This window comes from Sinocyclocheilus rhinocerous, unplaced genomic scaffold, assembly GCF_001515625.1.
Source record: "Sinocyclocheilus rhinocerous isolate Xijiao unplaced genomic scaffold, SAMN03320098_v1.1 scaffold1166, whole genome shotgun sequence".
Classification (NCBI taxonomy): Eukaryota; Metazoa; Chordata; class Actinopteri; order Cypriniformes; family Cyprinidae; genus Sinocyclocheilus; species Sinocyclocheilus rhinocerous.
The window spans coordinates 696353-719627 of record NW_015646356.1 but is presented as its reverse complement, the minus strand read 5'-3'; the positions used below and the strand labels follow the sequence as shown (position 1 = coordinate 719627).

Below are 23275 nucleotides of genomic sequence, written 5' to 3'. Positions count from 1 at the left end.
CTAAAACCGGTGTTTTCAGAAAGCAAGCGCGTTTATCCACAGTGGAGAGAGAGCGCGAGCATATGGTTGCCAGGTTGACAATGATAAGTAGCACATTTAGCAGATATTTCCGTATTGCGCAAGTGTAAAGCTCTGTTTTGGGGATTACGTCTCTTTATATCAGGCAACCCAGTTGTTTTCCTCTGCGGCCAGGTTAAACCTTGTTGTAGCCTATATATGTTCTATTCATTCTTTTTTAGAAACCTCGCACTTTTCTACTCAATTTTAAACGTTGTAAAATTTTAAACAACTTAAGTAGTCCACTACTGCACACGTGCCACAATATCGATACAGGGCCAGCTGTATCGATACTCGTATCGTCAAATCTCTGTGACGATACATCGTCGTATCGATATTTTGAACACAGCACTAGTGTGCACACGCGCTGAGTAGTGGAAACTTCAATTGATACGACACTGTTTGATTTAATTAAGTATGCTGCATCACACACTGGCCACAGAGCCAGTGATGCTGTTGTGTATTTTTATTAACAAGTCCCATTTTAATGTGTCGCTGTAGCTTTGTAGATTGAAATAGCTTTTATGGCTTGATGATTAAGAGCTTTGGGTTTTCTTAAAACTGCCAAGACATCTGATTATGGCTGAGAGCCATGGTGATGTACAATGACATCAATAATCATAACAAGTGATCTCATAAAGACAATGTGCTGTCTAATAGAAACTAGAACCTGGTGCCTATGGACTACTGAGGACTCTTGTATTAATGGGCAGTGTTTATAATATTATATAAAATATTTATCAAGGCACACATTATTGTGTAAAACCATTTAAAGTACAATAAAAGTCTGTGTAGCATGTGAAAATCACATTTTAATTATATAAAAACTGACATTTCATGTTTTTCTAGGACTGACAGTAGCACATGAGCTACATCAGTTTTCTGTGATGTTGAGAAGATGCTTAGCTGTCAGTTTCTCTCTCTCTCTCTCTCTATGTCCACTGACCCACAGCCCAAGCAGCGTCTGTCAAGCATGTCAGGCAGTTATTAGGATCTTACTGACCACAATCTGTCACTGTGGTCCACCACAAACCACTGCACACAGGCCTGGCAATGCTGGACATCTTTAAATCTGACAAAGACACTTCTCTATATAACAAAAAAAAAAATTTGCAAAGCACCTAAAAAACTACACGTCCCACAGGGATGAAAGCATGTGCAATCGATTGGACGTCCTGCGATTACTATATATACCATCGTATAATAGCAACAATCATTCTAAATTATTTGATCGATATCAAGGATTACAATAGCCTTTTGGCTTGGCCATATTCAAATTATGTTCTTAATTTTTCAATTATGTAAACATATTCACTGCTATTTATTTCTGAATAATTTTAAGGGTGTTGTTAGGCACAATGTGAAGCAAGATACTTAAAATGCTCTTAAAAATAAAAAGGCACTCTGCAAAAAAAATTTTTATAAATTATTTTAAATTGTTAGTTTATAAACATTTATTTATTAATTATTTTATGGGGGTTTCAAACACTTTGCTTTACTACTTTATAGAACATTTGACCTAAGTGGATAGCCAACAGTTGATTGTTGGAAGAGATATAAATTCTGCCATAAGATCTTAATCCTAGCCTCTAAATTGCTGATTTGTGTTGGGAAAGCATCTCACACAAACATATGGCAGAGTCTTATCACTTCCTTTTTTGAGCAGCTAGTGGATTATCCTGGCCGATTTATCCTCATGTCAACTCTCTGTCACTGATCATTCAATAGCTTTAAAACCGCAAAATGTTTTCAGAGGACTCCGTCTGAAGGGCACTTTTTAGATGGTCAGGTATTATGATTACTTGAAAGGCTGTAACAAACCCGCTGAATTAAGGAGTGGTGCATTTATTTGAAAGCACGTGCCACATGCCACGCAACGGACAGTTTTTCCCTTTATATGAAGAAGCTTCTAAGATCCTTTCTATGTATAGAGACTGACAAACCCAGGCCACAGCAAGGACTGAAATACACTCTGATGCCTCTGGTATTGTAGTGAGGGACGGCGTCACACCCTCTCCATTTAGACAACAGCCGAGCAGTGAGCCGAGCCAACACCCCCGCAAGCCACAGATTACAGTGACCAGACGACATACTTTTACCCTGGCTGGGAAAATCATCCCAAAGCACTTGTTTGTGTTTAGTGTCTTCAACTGTATTACACAATACAGTGACTAAAACAACCGATCAAAATAGAACTATTAGTAAAAACATATGAGCACGAGACTGTATTCTGGTTGTGCGGAATGCAAATATTTTTTGGACCTGATGTTCACGTTTTAGGTTTTATGACTGCTTTGTGATTGCATGCCAGCTGAGGTGGTGTTTATCTGGCATGGCTGTTGCATTCATTCTGCGCTACGACATCGTGGATCCATTTAGAGGTGCACTGAGGCCGTAAATGTTTAAAAATAGCCAAAGCTCAATTGCTCGAGCAGCTCGATAGCAGCATGACGAATAATCTCCCCATCGAGCAGCGGTGTAGACATATTTGTACATCAAATCAATCACCTCTACTTTTAGTTGTAGCCATTTATATATTGCCATTTTTATCTTTGCACATCTGAGGGGCTGATTGCTAAGGTTCTTTTTAAATAGTGGCATGCATTTTGAAGCATTTGGATATATTGAATCAAGGTTCAAAGGTCTCATTGGGTAAGTGCAGAGCACAGGTTAGATATCGACAGAAGAATGAGCCTCATAATGACGATATACGAGACACTTTGCAGTATTAATAAGAGTCATTCTCTGTAGTAGTTCGTGAGACATCAGAAGCATGGCTGAGTGACTAAGCGCACATTAGATCATATTGGTACACGTCAGAACTGACTGTTCTCATGGCTTTTCTGGTCAAAGATGATGTGCTCAGAGGCTGAATTTGATCTGGAAAGCTGCTTTTGGATAATGATTATGGATGAGATGACATTTCCCTGTTGATTATTGAACGTCTAATCCTCTTTAGTTTACTCCACAAGTGGCCGTTCAGCAGCTTAGTGAGTGAACGGTTAAAAATCCATGTTTGATTTGGAAATTGTGCAGATTATGGCAAAGTGCACGACTGAAGATGGAGATCATTTTCTTGAGTTTGAATGAGATTGACTTCTTCGTCGTTGTGATGGAAACCAGCAGGACAGCTAATCCGATGGTACATGTAGATAGTTAGTCATACTTGTACTAATGATTAGAGATTTGAAAACCATTTGTGCTACAGACATGAGTAATACCTTTAATGTTGCAGCTTGCTGAGAACTAATTCTTTTCTAAGTGATCTGACTTACAATAGCTGGACGATGGAGGAAAAAATTACGCCGACTTACGGGACCTTAGTAAAAGAGGCATCTTAGTCATACCTAGATAAAAAAAATATATATATCAAAGAGACTAGAAGCCACTCAGAACATCATAGCAGCCGTATAGCGATGTGCTAAAAATTACTTTGAAGACCTTGGCATCAACTGTCCTCACACTGGCTACGTTTACATGCACAATTTTTGGTTCAGTCGGACTGAATTCATTCCGATTGATGAATCTGAATGTAGTGTTTACATGAACGCTAAAGAAAGTGATCGGGTTGATGTGCGTGTTTGTATGTCACAAGCTTCAAATTGGAATTGATTTTTTTGACAGCGCCCAAAACGGGTTGCCTGTGGATGAGAATCCAAAACAAGGACTGGTGGGAGGTTGTCCTGCTCCACTTCACATTTGCCGAGTGAAAGAGAGTTTTATAATGACAGGACACGCATTTATACAACACTTACAACACTCTTCAAAAGGAAGAACCGCTCGTTCCGCGCGTCATACGTCATTACGCTATTTCTGCGTCATTGCACATGCGCAGTCCTTTCAGTTTCGGGGTTCAATCCAATCAAGTGTTTACATGCACTCTCAATCGTATTAGAAAATGAATAAACCACCCCCTTCAATCCGGAGCTCAATCGGATCGATTAAGGTGTTTACATGAAGGTTTTTCAGTCCGATTGAGCCGTCAATCCGATTACAAATTGATTATTTGGTTGCATGTAAACGTAGCCACTGTGGTGGTGACTTTGCATGGTTAAGCATCACTCACATTAACATATAAAATGTAAAAATATTATTTCCTGCTGTTTCCTGTGGGGGCTTGAAGGATGGAGACCCCCTGTCTCAACCCTGTAGGTTGAGATTCCCAAAGGGTTCAGTGGGTCATTAGCAGCCTCTTATGTGCAGGACAATCGACCTGGACTGGGCTTTGGTGTTGGGTCACACCCTTCCTGAACCAGCGTAAACAAAGAGGGCCATCAGAGTGTCCCATCAGCCTCCTGGGACTTTAAACACAGGACCTCTTCCTCTCTTATCTCACCCCCATCACATTGTCCATTTAGATGGTCCCTGGGGTGTCTGCCATCGTCATGTATTCCTGGACAGGGCAGGACAAATCTTAGCTGAAAGAACAGACCGTCAGAGTCTGGGGATGTGACTGATGCTCATGAAAGATTTATGGTCCTTTTAAATTTATTTAAAATACACATTTTTGGTGCAATTTAGGAGAATCAGCATGGACCTGGCTATACAATATTATACTCTACAATTTGTCAATGTATTTTTTCTGTTGTATTCTCACACCAATTTTTTCTGTTCGTTTTATTTTTCTATAAACGTGTTTATGTTTGTATATATTATTAATTATTATGTTGTTAGTTTATTATATTTGTTACAGTATTATACTGATATCTAACTCAAATTTTTTTTTTTTATATATATATATATATATATATATATAATTTTTTTAGGCTAATTTGTTTATATTTTAAAAAATGTATAATTTTTTATCATTTTTGTAAAACTTAAAATTTTTAAATTATGTATTCAGTTGTCATAAAATGTCAATACTTTGATATATTGACTTTTCTCTCCATTATTACTGTATAATAATCTAGTCAAATCGTATCATACATTGTGCGGATTGAGAGGGCATCTTAGTTTCAGAAAAAAAAGCTAGATTCCCTCTCTCTCTTGCTCTCTCTCATTTAATCACATTTTCTCCATTTCAATCTATGATCCCCCAGCCCCCTCATTCCATTCCAACTCTGTCCCAATCAGCGTGGCCCAGCCCTGGCTTTGTAAGGAGGGCAAAAGGGGAGATTAGGGCCTGGGGCAGCTGTGCTGGATCACTTTGAACATGGCCTCTTTTTAATGTTTCCTCAAGCGTGCTCAAATTGTTGTATAGCAAACGACAGAAGAAGAAAAAAAAAGTAGGGGGCACGCTTGTCCTAGGGACTCAAAATTGCTGGAAGCCATCCTGTTGGAAAGGAAAGCCTTGAGCCTGGAGAATGCCTTGAAGTCCTATGGATTGCTTGAGGAAGGTAGAATTAGAGAAGATAAAACTGACAAAAAACAAAACTGTTACAAACTTTTTTTCTCTCAAGTTCTCAGATTATACAGCATTCCTTCTTGAACACTGTTAAAATGTAGATAACAAAAGATTTTGAAAGTCAGAATTATTGTTCATGTTCATGCTCTGATTTTGAATGATTCAGTGCACATTATTGCATGAAAAAAATGAAATAATTTTTCATCAAAATGTAATAACTTGCTCTGACTCTGAAATGTCTTTCCTGTTCAGCTTCAAACACAGGTGTCAGTGGTGTTTCAGGAGGGTAGCTGTCCTCCAGCTGACTGCACTCATTCAGTTTTGGCTCTGTTCTGGTACATAACGCCCACTTTTCAATGGATAACATCTTTTTTGATAACAGTGCAGGTGTAGTTGTTGCTTGGTCACTCTGCCAGTTGCTGAACACATGAAGTGCTTTCCAGAATAATGTTTTTATTCCCTGATCCAAAAACATATTCTTTTATCACAGAAAGGAGGTGAAACTTTTGGTGTAGACTGAAGGGACTGTGCCAGGCTGTGTCAGCACCTCTCCAGCAGCCTGTCAATCAGACAGCCTTCCCGCTGTCCCACTGCTCTGCTGAGCTTTTATTTCTGCCACAGCCATGATACTTCTGCTGTGTTACACTGTCAGTGTGTGGGGAACCTCTGCTGCATGTCCAGTGTGTGTGGGGAGTGTTAGAGAAAAGGAGACATGATTCCTTTCAGTTAATTTCAATGAACCAATTTGTTTGGGTGTTTAAAAATGACTCACTGATTCATTTTAGCCATCACACAAGATCCGGACTTTAACACAGAAACAGCTGGACAGAACCAAGAATGAAACCAAATACAGGGATCTCAAGACACTGTTCGGAGTTAGACTACTTTTAACTTGATGCCATCTTAAAAACACTAGTGGCGAGACACTCAAAAAAACACATGCCGTAAAGTTTTAGTCCCAAACAGACACTACATCATTAAAAAGAACCGACATTCATTAGAGTCCATGTCTGTCAGGTGTAAATTTACGTCTCTGCCAAACGAGTAAGCCTGTTTATTTAAGGCAGGCTTGTCACGATTTGAGTTTCAAGCCTCTGCAGGGTGGAAGACATTCACAGCTGTACCGTACAGTACACGCCACCCTCCTTCCCACAGCTGCCCCTCACATTGACCAAAATAAAGCCCTCAAGTTGTTTTCACCACTGAGAAATTTACTTAGAAGTCACTCGCTGCCAGATGAAGCTTTCTATGACTGAAGCCGTTCTGTGAGAAACTTCCTCTCAAAAGAAAGAATTCATACAAGGGGCACCGACACTGCCCTCTCTGTCCCTCTATTGCCCATTGACCCCCAACACCATCGCAAAGACCGGAAGTCTCCATGACAACCTAGTGCTATTTTTAGAAACAAGCCCAAAAAATGTGGACCAGACCCGAATGTTTTCAACAGACGTTCAAGCCCTGAGAGCGAGGATCTGATGAGTTGGCTGGCCAGACGCGAGAAATAACAAACATGCTGCTATTTCTGGCCAATTCAGCCTTAGAATTTGAAAATATAGACTGTTCTGATAAACAAGCCAGGAATCTGTCATCAGTGTTGGTGCAATTTGCATTCATGCAATTGGCAGACACTTTTATTCGAAGCAATGCTATGCATCTTTTCAGTTCACACACTGGGAATTGAACCCATGACCTTGGTGTTGCTAGTGCCATGCTCTGGTGTTTGAACTACAGGAATACTGCTATGAAAAGCAGGACTGTTCAGTGAATTTCTGTTTCCTAACATGCTCTGCTTTATTGTGTTCTAGGCTTTGATGGACCATAGATCAGTAGTTCATGCGCCCTCAGAAAGAAAGAACCGATTAGCCACACCTGTGGAGACTCCTTCAATCCACTCAGAAATTTTAATGCATTTCATCCTGTTGGCCAAAACCCCCTGTAGTCTCTGTGTAATGTAAGTCTTTGAACATTCTTGCTATTAATAATCCATGCGTTTTGAATAGTTGTATGACCCGCTGGCTGATAGTTTCCTTCCCACATCGGTTCCATATAAAACTGTAACAGCCTCATGCAGGGCAACCAATTTTATATCACCCATAAATTCACTCAACCCGACCTGAGCAGCTCTCTGTCCTTATCACATGACACATTAGATGAGTGAATAGAACTGCACGTGTTCACACTTACGACCCATTTGCAAGCCACAGAGATAAAAGATTTCAATCAATACTGGTTAAATGGTTTGTGCAGCTAAACAATTACAAGTGAATGGGAAGAAACACACATACACACTTGTAAGTGAACGTGTGCCTGACGCCTTCACTTACTATAATGAAACAAAGCCATATATCTAAAGAGCCCAGACCAAAGACTGCCACAATAAAACTACACATGGACCTACTTTTTATGGCACCTCTCTATCAATCTTTTCTTTTCTGTCACATTTTTTGTTGCCTTTTTAAAAATGTCCCTGCTTTTCTTTCTGTAATGTCTTTCTATAATGCTACAGATCTGCAGATTTATTTATAGTATTTTACCCTTTATATTTACATTTTACTTCTAACCAACATAGTTACATAATTATGTAAATTAACAGTAAACAGTTGTTTAAATATAATAAATATTACACATGAATTAGATGCTACTAAATTGCATAAATTGACATGTAAATTTATACAGATGTCATTTTAACAAGCTTTCACTCACCTTGGCTCCAATAACAGAGCTCTTCTGATAGAAGCAGCACAACGCTGCCGTGATGGTCCTTAAAATATTGCATCTCTCCGACATCTCTCTTGTTTCTGTGGCACTCATCAGTGGAAATACTCTTACACGCTTTAATCTCCAAAACTCAATGCTTTATACCGCCGGTGAACAGGAGCATGTTAGCTGCCCAGCGACTGTCTGTGAACTCTCTCAGTGCGAGTGTGTGTGTGTGTGCGCATGTGTTTGTGCGCTCAGCAGTGCATATGCTGCTCCATGCTGTTGCTCTCACCCCCGGGCAGCCCATGTAAGGAGCCGTGCTAAACTCCATGTGATATGACTTTCCAGCCAATCAGAGTTCAGTCATCTGCATGAGCGCCACACAGCCAGCCTCTAAACCAACCCCCCTTTCCTCAAAACCTCTAACAGCTTGTCAGAAAATAGATGAGGAGGGAACGGGATAGAAAGATGTTTTTAGATTAGGGCTTCAAATTTCTTAAGTTCTTGCATTTTCTCTTAGAAATTCCAAATTTCAAAGCTTTTTCTTTAGGTATATGCTAATTAGTGATTGAGCGAAGATTATATTTAGCCATTTTGAGATTTTCTGTCACTAACTGGCTTGTGAAGCTAATATTATGTTTTGAGTTCTGAGATATTTAGCTGCATTCCATTGGCCATTCAAAAATCCATATTGACTGACCAATGATGCTAATATAATGTTGCTTGCCCTGCTGTAAATTTTGACCGGTCGATGAAAAACAAGCTTATGTGGATTCTACACATTTAAACAATTCAGATAAGTTATCTAGAATTATTTATGGAGCAGATCAAATATAATCACGTATAATTTCTAAGTGCAATCTGCACACTTTTCCTGATTTTCTGCACTGATTTTAGAAGAAGATTTGTGATTTAAGCATGATCAAATGGGTTAAATTGAGTAGAAGTACTACCTCCTTATGTGTAGCTAAATGCATAATTAAATTAACCAAAATACTATAATTAACAAACAAATACTGGATTTTACAGAAATCTGCAGCATATGCTCAAATTCCATGTGGGCCTGGTTATCAGGGTTTAAAAAGATGAAAATGATCACTTCATATCAAAACAGAATAAAGAAAAATTATCACTAGTAATGACATTTGAAATGAATCTTTTTAGACAAGTGCGAGCATTTCCTGTGGAGGACTTTCAGGAGCAGTTTTCCAGGCAGATGAGGAGAGTGGTGATACTGTGTGACAGGTCTGCACTGAAGGACCAGGACTGTGTCTTTTAGTATCATCACAACATCACTCTAAAATCCAGCGGGGTTTCAGTAACAGCAGGGGGTTAATATAAAAGAGCATTCCCCCAGCAGGCAGGCCTCTCTTCCCCAGCTGGGACTATCCTGACCCTGAGAGGAGAGCTCGGTTGAGCCTGAAGGGTCCCAGACGGTCAAATTCACTCATTTTCCCCACTGGGGTTTAAATAACAAGACTACTCTGTCTCTAGTCACACGCAAACAGCACTTAGTGTTATTGTGGCTAGTTGGCTAACTAGAGGGGCTTTTGTTGGGGGGCTAACGGGGGCTTTCTCTTGATTAGCCTATTTGTTAACAGCATTACGAGTTATGTCATTTTCAGGGAAAGGAACCCCCACCCCATAGAAAAGGCACTGAGAGTAAAAGAGGCATTTGGAAACCAGTAAGTTTAGAAGACAGAAGAGAATTCATGTTTTCCAGACCATTTCACCGGACTGAATAAGAGCTCACAGTGTTTGTGTGAGGTGAGTCTGTGTGTGTGTGTGTTATTTGCACCTTTTAATATTGTGTGGCTATTTAGTGAAAGGACCTTTCAAAAATGATTTCATAATATCAGAATTTTGGTGGGGTCTGCACACAAAAGTCAATTAGTGAAAATGCTTCTTTGCATTTTTTCTGTATAATTTTTTCTATTATTTTAAATTATTTTATTTTGCACACCAGTTTGAGTAAAAAAATTAAATAAATTAACATGATTATCTTTTGACAGCAATAATTGAGCTGCATGAATTCCTCAAGTTTGTGTAAAAATCATGTTCTCCAGCATGAATTGAGAATGATCCAAAGAGCATGTTGTGCTTCAGTGTAAGCTGGAACATCTGACCGTCTGTGCAAAGAGTTCACATGATCAATGTCGCTAATTTTGTTACTGGATTAGCGACACATAAACGGTGCAGAATATGAAATATTTCTTCACTATTTAATTTTTTTTGTTTCTGTGTTTTGAACCTTCACTGTGGACTTTTAAACCTTGTTGTATATATTTTTTTAAATAACCAACAAAATTAAATGAATATGAAGTGGAAAGCAGTATGAATATGAGGGAAAACAGTAAAGTGTGCTGTTTGTCCTACATAATCCAGAGCCATTTTTGGACGCAAAGAGTTGGATGTCTATCAACAGATTTGTTATGTTTCTCCCAGATTGCTCTTAAGAGGTAAACAAAGGCATTATGGCTGGCTGGCACACCCTCGGACCAACACTGGAATGCTCTCCCTGAGAGTGGGCTTCTAAACTACCTAATTATGCTCAATAAAATCACCATGGTCCTGCAAGCAAATCTGCTTTTCCACAATCTGCTAAAGAAAGCAGCCAGCGTGATGTTTTTGTACATAAGAGCAAAAAATACATTTTAAATACATGTCTGACTTCACTTCAAGAGAGCATATAGTTCAAAGGGTAAAGCGCTTGCATGTGACCATTTCTAGCTGAATAGCATATTTGTATTTTAAGACACAGTAGGGTGAATTAGAGTAATCTGGGAAACCTTTGATTCCATCTTGCTCATTTTTTTTTTTGAGCAGGCAAAAAATGCAGACAAGAAAAATAGATTTACAATTTGAAAATGTAAAATATTACACCGTGTAATGTGAGCAAGTCCTTTTTCTAAGATGACAGGCCAACAGCAACTCCAGTGCATAAAGTCTGAGAGTTGAGACTTTATCCAGTGGTTAGAGTTATTTTTGTTTTCTTGTTGAGACTTCATTATAATTTTGCTTTATTTTTCTATAATGTTTTAATATTTTTATTATTACATATTTTAATATTAATTTTAATTATTGTATACTACAGAAACTATGATTGGAAACTTTTTCACTCAAATCACTAGACTTGCTGTTTCAAAGGACTTCACTTTTTATAAATTCTGATGTTAAATGTGAATGAAAACTTGCTGTGATTTATTAGGTAGTGCTGCAGTGCATATACATGAACACTAGGAGGTGCTGTGCCTCTGTAATGTGTGCAGTAGTAATAATAATCAACGCAAGCTTGAGTGGCTCATAGTGGCTTCATAGCTCTCCAATTCACACTAATGTTATGTAAACCCCTAGATGAACTGATGATCTTCCTCTTTGTTTAGTTTGGCACCTGAGTGATATGACAATACATCTCTGTTGCAATATGTAATGCAATATTCATTCAGCTTTTGCTTTGACTCACTAATGTTTGGTTTTATCAGTCTTGCTCCAAGTTCACAGTCGTGTAAAACTCAAGAGATTCTCCATCCTAAGAGGAATGTGATCAACGATCTTCAACACCAGTCAAGTTATGCCTGTGGACAAGATTTTAGTACAATCTACAGTGTTCCCTGAGGTAAAGCTCTAAAAATACTACTTTTAATATCACTGCATTAAGATCTGGAACACATGCCAAAACATTATATTATAATAACTGGAGGCTTTAAAGCAGGGAGTGTGCCATATGCTATTTCTTTCATTTCGATTAAATGAAAACTCTGGATATCTGACAATGCATTTATCGGGTTATATAAAAGTAAAACAATAAGTCATAGCATTCGTTAGGGTTAATCTGCTGAGTTATTTACATACTGTAGTTACTTTAGTAACACTTTATATTGCCTTTGTTAAACATTGTTACATATAATGCTTAATCAATCATTAATGTATAAATAGAAATATCACCCCTGTAATATTTTCATGTGTATTTACAGTGGAATTCTTTCAAGAAGTATATGTTTGTTAATGAAAAATATTGTGCTGTGTAATAATAATGTTACTGATTACATCTTTAGCATTTTCTTCTGTGCAGACGGACCTAAAGTTCCTGCCTACTTTCGTGGCCATTACTCTAGTCTTTGTCTATCTATCTACAGAATATGAAATATCAAGCAATGGTGATATGATTTTATCTAACAATATGAATGGGTGTGTCAGTCTCTTCCATCAGGTCTTCATGCTTCCTGTCTCTCTCATCTTTTGAGAGACAGAAGCCCTTTGAGCTGTTCGTACTGGGTCAGTCTATGTTCCCTGTTCAAAACCGGGCTTTCTGTGCTTCTGTCTCTAGCTGCTGTATGCATTCAGAGAGGCTGCAGGCCGGACTAAGGAGGTCTTTCTGTGGGTTCACAGGGCAGCAGATCCCACAGAGGGAACAGTGCCTCATTGTTCCTGTAAAGCTCTTTCATGAGTGCTTAGCAGCTTACTGAGCAACAGTGTGTGTGTTCACCATCAGGCCATCAAGAACAGAAAGATGTGTGTGTGTGTGTGTGTGTGTGTACATGTGCATGTGTGGGAGAAAGCAGGAAATAAATCTGTTGTTATTAAATGTTAAAAAATATATTTAAAAAAATTAAAAAGTACAACAAAGTTGTAGTAACTAGTCAAACATCTGAGATAACAAGAATAAAGTCATAATAATGGAAGTCATAATATTTTGAGAAAAAGGCAAAAAAATATGTGAATAAACTTGAAATATTTTGCAAATTTTATATAATAGAAATCTCACATTGCTACAGTATTGTGATTGACTTTTTTCATTTTGACATTTTACTCAAGATATTATGACTGCTACTACAACTTTATTCTGCTAATCTTCGATTTTTATGTATTTATTTATTTGTATGTATATTTTTATTTAAGCTCTAAAATGCTAACCGTATGTAACCATATGGTTCTTTGGAGATTATAAAAAAGTTCTTGATAGTACATTACAAGTTCTTCAGATTAGATCACTTTTCAGTTTGTATCAGCCTATCCAAATTTTGAATAGTTGTATATATTTTTATTAAAAAGTGTAATGTGAAAATTAGTGTCAATGTGCCAAAGAGACCAACATGTCATGTAATTTATAGTAAACCAAATGTGGCACTGATGTTTCATTTCCATCCATTAATCACAACAAGAAGTCGGTGATTCATGCGTCATATACGCAGATCACAGATTTGATTCCCACCCTTTAAAATTTTTTATTTTTAAACATCAAGTCACCCAAACAATTTCCACCCTCCAGATCCTCTTTGATGATAATAGCTCCAATTTCTTCAATCTCTGCTTCACACGCAAGGAAGGAGACAGAGAAGAATAAAGGCTTGATATTGGAAAAAAATCATATAATTCGTGCTTGATATTAAATATAGATAAATTACTTGCTCCAAGTTGTGTGGCTAAGGTTTTGTCCTGGGGTTACAGATGTAAACAGAGTAGAAGTTGTGCATTTGAGCTAACATAGATCTAAACTTGACTCATTCAACCCCAAACCATGATGGAAAGCACCACCTGATCTGATATCATCTGAAAACAAACAGTTTTCACTAACAGTGCTAAAACCAGGGGCATCTGACTTCAGGAAGTGATATCAGCGAGGTCTTGGAAGTGTATTATCCCATAGTTTTGATGGCTGGCTTCCTGTTAACTTTGAAGAAAACATTCCTTAGCTAACAGGTCGTCAAAAAATAGGCCAATGCTGTAAAACCAGCACAACTGAACTGAAAACCCAAGGCACGCAAAACTAGCCAGTCGAATGTTGAAATAAATTAAACCTGATGGAAGAGAGACGCTTTTAAATTGATTATTGATTACAGACCTTGTGTATAGATAGCGTATTTAATGTAATGTGGACAAACAAGCTGTAAGAGACAGGAGTATCATTTTAAGGTCCTTTTTTGTAGGAAAGACGTACAGTATTTTCATCGTTTCTTGCTGAATAATCAACATCAGGTAACAGTTTGAGAGGAAAGTATAATTTATATCAAACTAAGTATAGTGTCTACCCCGATTATACTGTCAGTAGATGATGAGAACTGTATTGATAATTATAGCAGCATAATTTCAAATTATATTATATTAAATAAGTTACAATTTTAGATGATAAACCCCATCTGTGGCTTTCTGACTGACGGATTGAATTTGTGCACAGATCTGCATGGGAACCTTCTGTTACTGAGAGAGATCAGAGATCCCAGGTTCTGTTCAGACACTAGACATGTACAGACCCAGGTGTTTGATAAACATGACGCTGGAAACTCAACACCACCTGAAGAGGGCAAGCTGAGGTCCACATTCATTCAGTCTGAGGGAGAGGACGGGGGAAGATTTACAGAAGCTATGACTACCTCAGACCTTGACGCAGACACCCAAACACACAGGTGTGATAAAGACTCTGTCAACATCTAGATTTAGTAGTTGTTTTCAGCTGAGTTTTTAATGGTGTAAACAGAAAAACTTCACATGGCAGTACAGATTACTACAGCTGCCGATGCATGCTTACAGATGGCCACACACTACACAGGCAGACAGTTCTGAGAGCTTCCTCAAATAGAGTATAAAGAGCCAGTGTATATGCAGTTCATCTGATTGAAACATTTCATGGCTATGTTATTCCCCTGAGGATACGTTATCTCGTGTCAAGTTTTGTTATAGGCCTCTCTAATTGGAGGGTGAATCTCACAAATGTCTGAATCATATTTTGCTCCAAATTGTTTTTACATTTTTATTTTATTTCATCAATCACATTACACTCCATTAATATCCAGATGAGTTCGATTTTTACAGTAATATTGCCATATATAATTTGTATAAACACATTCATTATTTATTTTAATAATTATAATTATTAAATATGAATTACTAATGGAAAAATGCTAAAAATAAAATTAAATCATTCCTATTTATTTATTATAAAAATTCAGTTCAAACAATATGTACTTTTTATATTAGTTATATTAATTGCATTATAATAATGAAAATTTAGTGGTAAAATGTGTTTAATTGTCCTTAAAAAAAATCAATGCAAAAAAACTACTGGTACAAAAATAGGCTTGTGCAAAATACAATTTCTGTAAAATATGGCAAATTATAAAAATTCAGTTCAAACAATATGTACTTTTTATATTAGTTATATTAATTGCATTATAATAATGAAAATTTAGTGGTAAAATGTGTTTAATTGTCCTTAAAAAAAATCACAATGCAAAAAAACTACTGGTACAAAAATAGGCTTGTGCAAAATACAATTTCTGTAAAATATGGCATACATTCTTGGACAGGCTGTGGGATTCACCCTGTAATGAAGTTTAATAAAAATACTTTTTGATTATGGTGACTGTATGTTCAACTGTGCTGGAGCACTGCTAAGGTATAGTTGCTATTGACTGTGTGTGTGTGTGCTTGTGCTGTTTGCTTTGGTTTGTTGTCTGTGCGAGGTAATGCTATGAGGTGTTTGTTCTTCACAGAGAGTTGCTAGACCCCAATATGATGCAAACCACTGAGCTACTGACTACAGGGAGGACAGAGAGAGCGAGATGGATAGTTTCTCAGCAGGCTGACAGAGGTAGCTGTGTGGTGACAGCACACTCGAGGCTGCAGGTGATCACAGTGGAAAATCTCATTCAGTCAGTGCTAACCGAATGAGGCACTCAAGATATATGTCACACCATATCTTTCATCAGAGTCGTGGGTGCTGTAATACAGTCATAGTGTGTGATGAAGAGCTTTCATAACTGCTAGATGATGCCCCAGGTCAAAATAAAGCCAGGGAACAATTCTGCCTTTGCTGGCAAAGTGAAATTTGTCATTGTTCTTAACTTGATACTGTAATTTCAACTGCATATAATGCTTGCAGAGCCTTGAAACATCACCAGCTCATTTCCTTCTTGTAATTGTGCCGTTTTAATTGAGGATGTGTCTACATGGGCCCCCTCGCACAGTAGGAAACGCAGAAATTGTCAGATCTTTAGCGGAAATTTGGCTGTGGAGTTTCCTGTGTTTTATGAACAGCTCTGGCTTAAAGTTGCACGAGTCTAAGGTCTGGTGTATTAAGACATTGCCTGTCATTCCGCTCAGAATCAAATGCGGTCAACTACCTAGACGGGTCAAAGAAAGTGCACTTTATTTGCTAAACTCCATGGCATTGGTGTGAGTTAAATAACACTGAGAAATGGAACGAAAGTATTGTTTTTGCAATTGGCTTAACTCTAATCATTCTTAACTAGCACATAAGGTACATCAGGAAGCGTAAATGTTTATACAACAAAGATAATCACTCCTACTGACGCACACATTTATCTCTGATGCAAATCCAAGTATGCAATGTAATACGTATATTTGCTCAGCACTCAGTCAGAAAACTACAATCCTTCATATCCTCAACATCCAGCATAGATGACATTCCTGTCCTACTTTCTACACTTACAAAATTCCTTAAGCTGAATAGTATTGGATATCTCAAAGGGTTAAAGGTTGCCCTAAGATCATTTCTGTCTTCTACAAACCCTCACCTGCCATACCGTCATTACCTCATACATTGCCAGTGGCTTTTCACCATAATAGAGCAATCATTTCAAACTCCACACGCACATGTTAAGGTAAAATGTGAAGCCTTACCTTGACATACTCCATGGTAGGGTCCATGCCTGCACCGTCCCTGCAGGAAAAAGAAAGAACTCTCTTCAGCGAACACATCAACTCTCCTTTAGCTCAGCTGCCTGCCGGTTTAACTGTAAGTGTGTGTGTATGTGTGTGTGTGTGTGTGGGTCCTTCTCTGGGCAGGCTGTACGTTGGGCTGCAGTAAAGTGCCTTCCCGTTCAGCCCCTCTCGCCTGAGGTCATTACACCACAGTATAGACCACAACATGTGGACACAAACACCCACCATCCCCCCAAACACACACAATTACTTTCAATTACTTCCACACCAACCCAAATGCACAAAGTTCAGCTGAGATTAATGCAGATATCAATTTTGACAATGAATAAACAATTTAGGTAGGCTTTAAAAGAGAAAAAATGTAGGGTTAAGCGGTCAGGGATGAGCATGTCAGGTCTTTTAGTGGCTCTCTGTCTCACACACAAACACACTCGTGCCTCTCTCCGGATTTATGCTTACGTGAAGACTTAAACCCCAAATTCTAAAGGATTATAGCCAGGAAAAGGGAAATTAATTCCTTGAGTCTAAATTTCCCACAGGCTTGAAAAACAGCGTAAATAAACTTTCAGTGCAACCTTTGGGTAAGAGACAAACTTAGCGCAAATGTAACACAGAATCTATACAAAACATAGGAGACAGGACATAGCAGTTGTTCACATGACCTCTATTCCTGCCTGCAGCTTTACGGTTATGGTCTAGATGTGACTTACCCTAACTGCAGAGATGGCCCTTGGTCAGCACTGCATTTTTTGTTTTATTTAGATTCTCTATGTGGAACGCAGGAACCATGGTGGTAAAGAGAGTCGCGGAGAAGAACGAGCAGTCGAGGTGCACGGCTCAGCTTTTTCTCCATTTAGATTTTTCCGCCCTCTCTCTTTCTGCCTTTACCCAGAGTCCCTTTCATCTCAGCTAACACAAAAACCTGACTTTTCTTTATGACTCTCTCATTCTTCCTTTCTTACCACCAGGGTGTGTGGTGGACTGTCTCACCCCCTTAGGGGAATAAGGGTGGCTTTCAGGTTCAGTGTGGAGGTGGCACCTGGGGTGAGAGCTCAGATATATAAAAAGCGTCAGATATCTGGAAATATGAGAATGTGTGAGAATTTTTTTTGTGGATGGTTTGTTTGCTTCGCATTTGATGTAACTTAAAAGCATAACTGATTTCCTGTTTAAGTTCCCATTGGACATTCACTAGAAAGCTACTCTAGAGGCGATAGGTCACGCTTTAAAGCTTCTGAACGCTGACATTAGAGCGCTATAAGAGTACACTGTCAGCACTCCCACGGGTTGACCCAAGAGTGACTTGAGTTTGGGACCAGGCCGAACATACCGTCCTATCCGCAAAGAGAGGGCATGCCGTGAGGACATGGCCTCAAGAAAAACATCCATCTCCATCTCTGGCTCGTTCTGTGCCAAGCCACAGCTGTATTGTGTCTCAAAGTGGTGATTTGTACCTTACAGTCTTGCCAGTCATAATTAGAAAGCTGAGGGAGGACATGTCAAGTTAGAGAGATGGACAAGCTATTATTGGGTTTCCAGAAACAGATTCATAATGCTTAAGCCACAGGAGAGAAATGGGACATTTGACATGCAACACTCCCAAAAATCAGCCACACTTTGAAAGACATAAATCAAAGGCAGTTCACAGCCAAGACGACAGGGGCAGTGAACCGATACCAGTCAGGTTCACTAGGGAGCTCAGGGAGTTTCAGTAGGAATTCAGTCCATTAATGTGATTGTTCTGATTAGTGTAAACTATGGCGAGAGTGTTCTAAGATGTGTCTTTGGTTAAGCTGTGTTGCCCCAATGAGTAAATTGGAGATTACCTATGACTATACCGTACAAACCTACCTTCCTATGTGTGAGGAAGTTTAATTACCATTTGGGGACAAAATTATTTAAAAATAAGGTAAAAACTGTCATTTATTTTTGTTTTATGCTTTTTTATGTTTATTTATTTGATTGTTTATTTACAGTATTTACCTCAAACTGCAAAGGTTTCCTCCTTTATGCTGATTTAGGGTGCGGATTCAATATAGTTTTATATAATGTAAATGGGTGTGTGAGAGGAAAGAGAGTGCAAAAGACTCCAACAAAAACTGTTTCACGTCACATCAGCAGAACTGTGTGGCAGAAGGAAATCCTTTGGACCACCTGGTAGTCTGGATGGAATGTTTGGGTTCCGTAGAGCTTATAGCAACCCTAACGAAGTTAATATAATACTAATTATAGTTAATAATAATACCGGACGGCCCAACAAAGACCTGAGTCTGCCAGCACATGCAGAGCATTAATATCATTACTTTTATGCATTTCATGTCAACTATTCATGACCTCATTTTAAATAAATGACTACATGGAATATTTGTCCTTTTAGTTCATATTGTAAAAAGCGCTCATGTGAGTACATTTATCTACTTATAGGTAATAGTATAATTTTGAAATTATGAAAATGATGTTGAACATTATGAAAGATAGGTGGCACTGTCTGGTGACAAAATATGCTGGTATTTTTTCTCAAATGTTTTTATATTTTGTATACTATTTTGCAATAAAATGCAAACATTATTAATTATTATTTCAAGTAAACGGGTACATTTACTCACATGAGAGATCTTGTTACCCTGTGTATATTGCACAATGGAGATGTGATGGCAAAGTGATGGCTGATTCATTGTGATGATAGCAGTACAACACCAGGAAATCGCTGATATCTTTCCATCAGAGATTTAAAACTGTTTAATCATTTGATTGTTTGGTTTAATGTTTACCATGTGTCATTTCTATCATTTGGCAGACTGAACCAAAGATCATTTTGGCATGCTCCGAGACGAGGCCATGTAGTTATGAGGGTGTTGAGTGGATTCCGTCAACAACTAGAACCACTTTAATCAGCTTTAACAAGTAAATCAAATGGCACTGTTGCTCCTCCATCTCTTTCATCTGTCTCATTCTCTCCCTTTGTCTCTCTTTCTTTGTGTTTTTCTCTCAATCTCTATTCCAATCTGTCTCTTCAAAAATTCTTTCATCTCTCGGTCAAGCTATAAATCTACAGTCCTCACTATAACCTGTGAAGAGTTGTGTGTGTCTGTGTTAGAACAGCTGCCGCACACATGCAGGTAGTAAAGCAAAGCACTTAAATCCTTGATGTTTCATAAAAGATAAATGTTTCAGTCCTAGAAACAAAACCTATACTGGCATCTTGTCTCATCTGACTACTCACCTGCAGGCAGACACTCAAGCTGGTGAAGCATTCTGCAGCCAGACGTTTAGGAGGTTGGCATTTAATCACAATGCCATCCAAGTCTCCAACTCTGATAAATCTAATGTAAGAAAAAGTCATCCAGGAGTAAGCTAGTTATTGCTTCTGGGCTGATTCAATGTAGGTCCGTGTTGATAATGAAAAGTGTCAATCCTTTTCTGTGCTGTAGGTTCCTCTCTCTCTTATACCTACATAGTGTTTATGTTCTACCTATTTCTTTTTCCATGTGTCACGCAGAGTCGCAATAAGGTGTTGTTATGGTGACTAGGCTGCTATGAGAGGTCGTTGCTAACCTTGCTGCCAGCCCAGAGCAGCTTCTATTGTGTGCTGTGGTCATTTTTCACCTCCCATTTCTCAGTGAGCTTTGTGGATGTGAAATAGTGGTCTAATATTAGGTAACCTTCAAATGTCAAGGGACAGATTACGGAAACCCAAACACACCCCTACGCCTCCACAGACACACAAACACACATAGTTACACTTAAAACTGTTTTTATAAAAGCCGCTATTTAGTCTGTCTAAATTTCCTGAGGTGCTATGTTAACATGTTAACAGCAACTCGAGTTATCAATGTTTTGTCTTATGGTCTGTACACTGTTTCAGTTGTGGAAACTGTTTCTCTTTGGCACTTTCCACATAAATCCTGTTTTTATTTTGTTTACCTGGATTCTTTTTTGTGAAACATATTAGATATGTTAGGTCAGTTATCATCCAGCAAAAATAACATTGTAATTTCAACTGTTTCCAAAAATTAAGATCACAAAATAATGTCATTTTGTATTTCATCTATTGAATTAATTTTTAATTTAGCAGTAATAAGTAATTATTTATTGTTTTTAATTAACAATTAAATTATCATGCTTTAATAATATTTATTATTAAAATACACATACAATAAAATATACATTTATGAAAAAAAAAAGTTAATTTAACATTTAGTTTTAGGTTTGTGATTATTTCTTATTATGAAAAAATGTATAATATAATTCAGGCCTTATTTTGTGCCCTGTTTGTGGAAGGTGCCCTTAATCTGTAACACTGTCTACAGAGCCAGACACAGATTACTTTACTATATCTGCCAGGCCTTTTATTGAGGGCGAGATATTACCTGTTAAGTTAGTCTGTGTAAATATGGGACAAACGCAAACTTCTTTGTTGCTGACTGTGATAAGATCAGACATCCAGTAAGGACGATACAGTTAAACAGGCCTAGAGCTATGGCAAAGACGTAGGTAGACAGTGAAAAAGAGAGACAAGACGCAGTGATGGAGACAGTCCTGGACATGAGACTGAGCCAGCAGCAGCTTGTATTTTATGATTATCATCTCAGTTGTGCTATTTTCTGAAGACAGTAAAGTTAACGGGATTGAAGAGCAGTGTAAGGTGAAGATTTGGTGTCAACTGCTCTGACGACCAACTTATTAAATCGCTAGCCAAAACAAATAGGTGATATGTTACTGTAAAAAATAAAGCCGGAGCATAGAGGTAACATTGGAAGTCATCTACAATATATTCAAATCAAATTACTACACACTGCACAAATAAATGCTAGCAAACGGTAATAGCAGTTTTAGGGTGCCAAGTGATGCTGTATTCACTGTATTAGCTGTTGACTGAGTTCACCTTTGCATCCAAATCACTTTATAGGCTATATTTTAGTCTAATTGAATTTTAGTCTAAAATTATGCTACTTTTATACTAAAGTTATGTAATTTTTATATACCAAAAATAAGCAACCCATGTGGAGTCACAAACCCTAAGTTTAGAAACTGTTCAGTTTGATTGTTAAACAGTTGACAGTAGATGACATCTTATAACCTATTATATAATATGGCGTTTAATTCATAAGACATTGTACTAAAGGTAAATGGTAATCCCACTGAGCTCCTAATGTCCCATAACTCTGTGCCCTAACCGGGCAAAACACAAGTGCTTTTATCAATTGTTGCATTGTCATGATTAGGACACGGTGTAATAGTATTATGTTTTGTAAAATGTAATCTGTTCTTGCTAATCAGTCCTATTCTATAATCTGACAATCTGCACATGAGGTAAATTTATATGTATATGAATGAGATATATAGCTATTCAGCCAATTTTGAGATAATAAAGTCTTGATCATATTCTACTTTTAGTCAGAAAAGTGACCAATTTGGCTTGTTCATTGTCACACTGTCATTTGTTTGGTTTTAGATATACTTAGTTAAAGAACATAAACCGTCGCGAGCAGGCAGGTTAAGTTGCTGTTGTGGCAACCTTCACCTAAATCTTGACCTTAATCTTGACTATGTATTTGAAAGCAACATTGCTCTAAGCTGGGAAAGAGCAGTATATGATTTCGTGAATTGGGACTGTGTTTTAAACCATATTACATGTTACTTCCTATTTACCTAAAGAGGCATCCACACTGAGACTGACAAGTCCATAGAATAGCAACACCTGAACAATTGGGTAGCTTTGAATTCTTTGCAAATATTGTGGGGTTTTTGCAGGTGCTGTAGGGCTTTGTTGCATTTGAATCACTGGGAGAGGACAGGTGTGCAGAAGTACTGTTTCTTACCTAGATGTGACACTGCTCTTTCTGTCTGAGTGGAAAGCCTGGTGTTCTTCGATAATGTTGTGTATGAGCGGTGATGGTGGCAGGCGATATCGGCCTGGGTATGGTGCTACTGATGACCCCATATTTCCATTCATCTCCCACTGCTTCACAGGGGAACCAGTGCCATTCTTCTTCTTGCGAGGCAGGGTACCATGGATGGAGACTCCCTGGTAGCCGCTGACCGGCATCTCAGCCATGGCAGGCCGTGAGCTCAGCAGATCCATAGAAGATGCGAGTGGACACTGGCGCCCAACGTGCATGTTCCTGGGCAGACTAGAAAACCTCCCTTCTGCCATCATCCTCAGCTCTGTCAAATGGTAATAAAGACAACATTACATGAATAGTCTACAAAAAATACACATTATATGATATACAGTAAAAATGTAATATTATGAAATATTATTATTACAGTTTAAAATAAATGTTTTCTGTTTTAATATTTTTTCAAATGTAATTTATTCCTGTAATGCAGGGGTGCCCAAACTCGGTCCTGGAGGGCCGGTGTCCTGCAGAGTTTAGCTCCAACTTGCCTCAACACACCTGCTGGGAAGTTTCTAGTATGCCTATAAGAGCTTGATTAGCTGGTTCAGGTGTGTTTAATTGGGGTTGGAGCTAAACTCTGCAGGAC

At 38.2% G+C, this 23275-nt stretch overlaps 1 protein-coding gene across 3 annotated transcripts in view; it reads right to left on the bottom strand.

The window, feature by feature from the left end:
• The window catches only part of LOC107707585 (breast cancer anti-estrogen resistance protein 3-like), a 57998-nt gene that overhangs the window by 12227 nt on the left and 22496 nt on the right, over positions 1–23275 (bottom strand). For 2 of the 3 annotated variants that reach the window (XM_016511662.1, XM_016511663.1), the window contains 2 exons: positions 22609–22954; positions 16745–16784 (listed from right to left, as the gene is read on the bottom strand). In XM_016511662.1, coding sequence (XP_016367148.1) covers positions 16745–16784; positions 22609–22954 — 386 coding nt within the window. Of the gene's footprint in view, positions 1–8107; positions 8315–16744; positions 16785–22608; positions 22955–23275 lie in introns of those variants that run through there. The other variant, XM_016511664.1, reaches the window with a different exon arrangement.